This window comes from Scomber scombrus, chromosome 1 (genome assembly GCF_963691925.1).
Source record: "Scomber scombrus chromosome 1, fScoSco1.1, whole genome shotgun sequence".
NCBI lineage: Eukaryota > Metazoa > Chordata > Actinopteri > Scombriformes > Scombridae > Scomber > Scomber scombrus.
In genome coordinates this window covers 410032-416675 of record NC_084970.1, presented here as the reverse complement: position 1 = coordinate 416675, position 6644 = coordinate 410032, and the positions used below count along the sequence as shown (strand labels likewise).

The 6644-nt window shown below is 45.2% G+C and overlaps 1 protein-coding gene across 1 annotated transcript; it reads left to right on the top strand.

The window, feature by feature from the left end:
- The first annotated feature begins 1411 nt into the window (after positions 1 to 1411).
- On the top strand, positions 1412 to 5844 carry mex3b (mex-3 RNA binding family member B). The gene is made up of 2 exons (XM_062415678.1): positions 1412 to 2027; positions 4080 to 5844. Exons 1-2 carry the CDS (start codon positions 1808 to 1810, stop codon positions 5477 to 5479), a joined length of 1620 nt encoding a protein of 539 aa, XP_062271662.1. The 5' UTR covers positions 1412 to 1807; the 3' UTR covers positions 5480 to 5844.
- Positions 5845 to 6644: the final 800 nt, after the last annotated feature.

Sequence of the window (6644 nt, the reverse complement as noted above, 5' to 3'; positions counted from 1 at the left end):
TATTATCAGGAGACTTTAATGATAACATGACAGTACCCATTGACTATTGCTAAAACATAGGATATTTGAGTTAGTAGAAAAGTACTATATTGTCACTATGTGAAACCCTGTATCTCTAAAATATATCAACTTTCCTTCAAGCAGATTTATTCAGTATGTCTTTCCTATGTTATTTATCATTGTTACAGCTAATCAATCTAGTTTCTTACATCTAGTTATAAAGTTATTATATCTAATTATAACCTGACTTCACACTTTAATCCTATTTTGGCGCTCTGCTCTTTTAACTCTGGATTTTGTTGACAAGGTTTTACCTCCTCATTGTTTAGGGTGCCACAGGCCATTATGGATGTATTATGGATGTAAAATTAATAACTCCAAAATCAACTATTTCCCCCCTTCACATTAGACCCCAAAGATGCAAAACTCCCTGTTAGGCTAAACTCCAAATAGACTTTTTTTTTTTTAATTTGGGGCTGGCAGAGACGTATAAACATCAATCACAAATACATATAGATACTCAATTACACATACACATAAAGATTTTTTTTTATTAAAGGCTGAGACCACAAACAGAAGTAATGAATCATTTTCTTTAAAATTCTGAAACATTCAGCACTTCAAAATCATGTTTATAAGCAATTCCCATAAAATTAAGAAAAGTATAAAGCTGATATAACAATGTAGAATGTGTTTATTTTGTTCTGTTTAGGAAGGCTGAGGGTCTCTAGGGCCTCCAAACACAAAATCAGATAAATGTAAATGTGTTTGGCCTCAATCTGTACACTTTGCCAACAAGTCAAATGTATCTGATATACAGCTGCTTCTTCTTTAGCACACTCAACCCCCCCCCCCCCCCCTCCCCCCCCCCCCCCACCCGGTTTGTCTAAGATGATGTCATATGTTGTAAAGACACATAAAGTACAACTCTTACATTATATATAATATAAGCCTATATATTCTTCAAAATTCTCTATTCCAGAGCGGACCCCCCCCCCCCCCCCCCCAACAGTGTCAGACAGGAGGGATGGATCCCTGGATGGAACAAAAATGATTTACAGATCATCTATGACCCATAAATGTGTTCATTGATTTATTGAGTTCATATAAGTATTAATGTCTCTAACTGTATATATGAGTTATAAACTACATTTCATGCCAATAAAGAATGTCTGAATAAAACTGAAAGGGGTAAAAAAGCAAACAGACAAAGAGAGACTGAGAACAAAGAAGAGGGCGTGCCTGTATACGCGTACCCGCCTTCTCATTACCTATGCAGCCAATCATCTGGCGTATATGCAAATGATCCCCCAGCACCGCATCGTCCCTGCCCTGGAGGTGACGTCACCCGCACATCTCTCTGTCTGGCTCTGCAAAGACTCAGACAGAAGCAACAGAGGACCTGAGGGAAGGCAGCCGGGGAGGGGCACTTTGTAAGGAAGGAATATTATTACTATCTTCACCACCGGCTCTGGAATAAACACGCTTTTTTTCTTCTCCGTCTTTCCGTGCAGCAGCAGCACAGCCCGGCTCGGCTCGGACCGGGACATCCAGTTTTGAACTGGGAAAAACAAAAGGGGGTGGATGTTTTTTTGTAGCTCCTCGCACTGTTTTTCTTTCCCTCCTCAGCCGCACTGATTTATTTTGCACTGACCAGTTGTCTTTGAAAAACCGGGTCCGGTGCCTCTCCCCTCCTCCTCCTCTCCCTCTCCTTTCTTTCTCCCCAGATCACTCCTTGTTTACCCTCCTTCCTTTTTTTTGTTGTTGTGCCTGTTATCTGATCCCGTAACGCTGCAAAGTCGCAAAGATGCCCAGCTCGCTCTTCGCCGACAGCAGCGTCCAGGGAGATGCACTGGACGACCAGAGAGCCCTGCAGATCGCCCTGGATCAGCTCTCTCTGCTCGGCTTGGACAACGACGAGAACCCGCTGTACGACAACCAGGAGCCCCGGAAAAAGAGCGTCAACATGACCGAGTGCGTCCCGGTTCCCAGCTCCGAGCATGTGGCTGAGATCGTGGGCAGACAAGGTGTGTGTTTTAATGTTTCAGTGTTTCAACACAGTGTGTGTCATGTTATGTTATGCAGCAGCAGCTCCTCAGGTACGAGCACGTCCCGAGCTATTGTCCTGAACACACAGCAGATACACGCTCAAAAACAGTGTGTATTATCTCAACGCAGTCTCGTTCCTCTGCCAGCGGACTTAAGCTGCTTTTTAACATCTTATCTAAACATGTTGGCATCACTTGTGAATTCGGCATCTGCATAATCCATCAGGATGTAATCACTTCAATACAAACTTGAACTTTTGTAAGTGTCTCGCCAGTTTAGTCACTCAACGCTGGTCTATAAATGCACAGTGGTGGGCGGCATTCTAACACATGAATCAATTCAAGAAGTTGGTATTTAAGTGAAATAAATTAAACTAAATTATATTGTCGGTTGTGTACACGCTTACAGGCAAGTCAAAATAATAATTTTCATTTCTATGAATGGAGTTTAGTTTTGAAGCAATATAACGACACGTACCGGGGCAAGGCGTCCTCCCTGAGTCCAGTGGCGGTTCTAAACCAGTTTTAATGCAGGGGCCAGGTTGGGGCCAGCTTTTTTTTGTTGGAGGGGCACATACAACCTCAGTACAAAATCATAGCAATAAATCTGTCATTTTATCATTAATGCAGACTCTTCATTCAGGGGGGTCCGGACTCAGAGTTATGGGGGCACTGGCCCATGTTGGCCCCTCCCTAGAACCGCCCCTGCCAGCGTCTAAATAATACTGGAAGACACTTCCTGAACCTCTGGGTGAAGTGCAGCAATGACTGCCGAGCTGACAGGTCATTATAATCATTATCTGGTAAATTAGGACATGTAGGTCATCAAATGATCAGCACTGCTTCTGCAACAGCGTTAACCCAGATATGTGTCTTTTCTTTGCTGATCGATCCCCGGCTTTATGTGATGCTTTATGATGATGAAACAGCTCAGGATCAAATTAGGACAACAGTCACGATCTTACCTTGCCACAGGCAGCAGACGGCAATAGCTGAGCAGACCTAACACAGTCTCCCAGCTGTAGGGCTGCAGGGCGGTACTAGTGCTTGGTTACATATGCGGATTCTTTTCCCCTCCCTGCAATATTGCTGCTGCTGCTGCTGCTGTTGTTGTTGTTCCCAGAAAAACAAAGGGACTGTAAGGATCCACTCACTAACTCCCACCCTTCCACTAAAAAGCCATCACAGTGTGGCGTTTGTTAAGGAGATCTATCTATTTACAACAGACATATCTCTTTTTTCCTGCACCCATCCCTCTTTTTTGTCAGGTTACATCAGGTTATAAATTCGGAATGAAAAAAAAAAGTGGATTAACGGTGACCTCTGGGATTATTTTAAGGGAGAGCGTCGTAACAGAGACCCAGTCCTCATTTAACCTCCATCAGTTTGATTCAAAGTCATTCTCAATTGATTTAAGATGTGAATTAGACGAGACTATAGGTGGGTTCACCCTCCTCTACATGCCTGCTTACATCACCCCGTCCCACTCAGCTGGCTTTGCTCTGCTAATTATGTCATTCTTCCAAGGCTGTTTCCTCAGCCGGTCCATTTTGATCATAAGGATATGTGTGTGTGTGTCTGTGTGTGTGTCTGTGCATGTGCCGGAGGCTGTTGGAATGCAACTTAATGCACCGATGCCAGGCAATGAAGTGATTAAGTAGCTTTTTCCTCTCTTTCCATAATGCTATTAGTATAAAAATATAAATCAAGAGTGTAACAGCAGCTGTTTTGGATTTTTGGTAAATGAACAGGGATCCCCGTGGATCCAGAAGTGAGTTTTCTTTTGTGAGTTATTTTTGTCGTGCTGTATGCTCATGGTGGTGCAGCATGTGGTTTGAATTTGTTCTTCTCCAAAAGGGTGGTTTCACCCGATTTCTGAGGCCATTGGCCTTTTGAGAGACAATAATAAACATCCAGCAGCTGTTTTGAATAGTCCCTAAGTAATGGTTTAACACATGACATATTTTGATCTGTTATTATTTTGGAACCTTTCCTCACTCTCGCCTTTTTTTTTTTGCTCCCGTGCCTCAGGTTGCAAGATCAAAGCGCTGCGAGCAAAGACCAACACCTACATCAAGACTCCGGTTCGAGGTGAGGAGCCTGTGTTTGTGGTGACGGGCAGGCGGGAGGACGTGGCCATGGCCAGGAGGGAGATCATCTCTGCCGCAGAGCACTTCTCCATGATCCGAGCCTCCAGGAACAAAAACACCAGCGTGAATGGGAGCGGCACCCCGGTCCCCGGACCCCCTAACCTGCCAGGACAGACCACCATCCAGGTGCGGGTGCCTTATCGTGTGGTGGGTTTGGTCGTAGGTCCCAAGGGCGCCACTATCAAGCGCATCCAGCAGCAGACCCACACCTACATCGTCACGCCCAGCCGAGACAAGGAGCCGGTGTTCGAAGTGACGGGGATGCCGGAGAACGTGGACCGGGCCCGCGAAGAGATCGAAGCCCACATCGCCATGAGGACGGGAGGACTTATCGAGGTCCAGGATGAAAATGACTTCCACGCAAACGGGACGGATGTGGGTTTTGATCTGCATGGGCACCCCACCCTGTGGTCTAAGCCCAGCGCCGGGATGACCCCCACCTCGGTCCGCAAACCCTTCTCCAACTACCGCAACGACTCGTCCTCCTCCCTGGGCAGCGCCTCCACAGACTCCTACTTTGGCAACAACGGTTCACGCATGGCCGACTACAGCCCCCCCAGCCCGGCGCTCAGCTACACCACCAACAACAACGGCAACAACAATAACAACAACATCAACGTCAACACCAACGGCAACGGGTTTGTTTACGGAAGTGAGGTGATCTCTCCTGACTGCACTGATCTGAATTTTGACTCCTCGCCAGGGTTTGACCCCACGCCGGCCCCGCCGGGCCTCCTGTGGTCCCAGTACGAAAGTCACATGACCCCCTCCTCCACCGGAGGCAGCTCCCCCACCTCCACATCAGCCATGTTCCCCAACAACTCCACTAATGCCAACGGGATAGTGGTGAGTCAGAGAAGAGTTAATGGTTGCACACCTCAGCCCAGACTGTCACCTCCCCTCCAAAGCCACAGCGGAAGCCCAGCAGAGCACCCGTTAGCCCGGAGGGTGCGCAGCGACCCGGGCGGAGGCCCGCTCAGTTACCCCGGTTACTCCAACACCATCGCCTCCCTGCCAGGCCCTCACCTTTCCGGGGTACCGTGCGATTCCTCGGCCTCGTCCTCCTCCTCCTCTTCCTCCTCCTCCACCTCCTCCGGCACCAGCCGAAAAGGAAGTCGCGACTGTTCGGTGTGCTTCGAGAGCGAGGTCATCGCGGCCCTGGTCCCCTGTGGGCACAACCTCTTCTGTATGGAATGTGCCAATCGTATCTGTGAGAGAAGTGAGCCCAAATGCCCTGTCTGCCACACCGGCGTCACTCAGGCTATACGTATATTTTCATAAGAAGCGTAACTCTGACTGTCTCATCAGAGACCAGCTACAATAGCAACAATAGACTCTTCATACTGCTTTAATGGGATCGCCCAATCATCATCAGTTTAGAAAGTGTACATAGATATACATATGTATGTAAGAGGCTGCAGTATCCAGAAGAAGGGACAGACACCCTTGTCGGGCTCCGTCATAGTTGTTAATAATATACTGTAGCTTGGGGAAATATTTTCAACATCTAAGTGCATGTTTTAAATATTACAGCGTAGTAATCAATAGTTCTAGTAAATTGTACCCTATATTTATGAAGTGAAGAGACACAGAGGGGTCATGATGGAGGTACGTGGGTCAGACTGTTAGCTGGCTAAGCCTTCCAGTTTTGCCGATCGAATGTAGTGGGGGTGGGGGGGGGGGGGGTGTGGGGGTGGCTGGGAAACATGGAGGGCTTCCAGCATGACAGGACTATTGACTTACAAAGATACTGCAGCTCGAGTTCAGAAACCACGTTAAGGGAGAGCAACAACATATCCTACATATATATGTATAGAATAAATTTCCACAAGTTGAAAGTTTTAAATGACATTAATACAGATTGAAGTATTTTATTCTTTTTTGACTTGAAAGATTATATTTCTTATTGCAAAGATGTTTACAGATATTTTAATTTAAGTTCAGTGAACTTTTTGTAGCTGGGTTGAAATATTGTTTATTTTTTAGTATGGCCTTATGGCATTGATCACTGTATTATTTTAATATCACACAACTGTGGGAGGAAATCCAAATCCACAAAATGTGTATTGCATTTGACAGTATTCTGTTGGGATGGAGTTTTTATAGGTTCAGCAAAAAATGTCTTTTAAATCTGCTTCACCCAGCATATTTTTTATTCAGTAATATAAAGCATATTTTATTCTATATTATTATGAAACATTGAAATGTACAAAACTTAGTAAGTTGAAAACAAAGAAACCGTTTATGCTTTCTAAAAATTTGTATGAATTAGATTCCAGTGGGAATTACAGGCTTCTGTTGCACCACTATAGTTTTAGTATTTCTATTTTAATACATTTGTTTACCACTTGTTTATGTATATGTAGGTGAAGTTACTTGAGCGTAAATGTACTTTATTGAGCAAAGTTTAAGAACAAAGTATATTTTATTTTATGATAAAGGGCCT

Coding starts and splice junctions, on each gene's coding strand:
- mex3b (XM_062415678.1), top strand. CDS start 1,808: ATGCCCAGCTCGCTCTTCGCCGACAGCAGCGTCCAGGGAGATGCACTG. Junction 2,028..4,079: donor TGAGATCGTGGGCAGACAAG/GTGTGTGTTTTA, acceptor CCCGTGCCTCAG/GTTGCAAGATCAAAGCGCTG.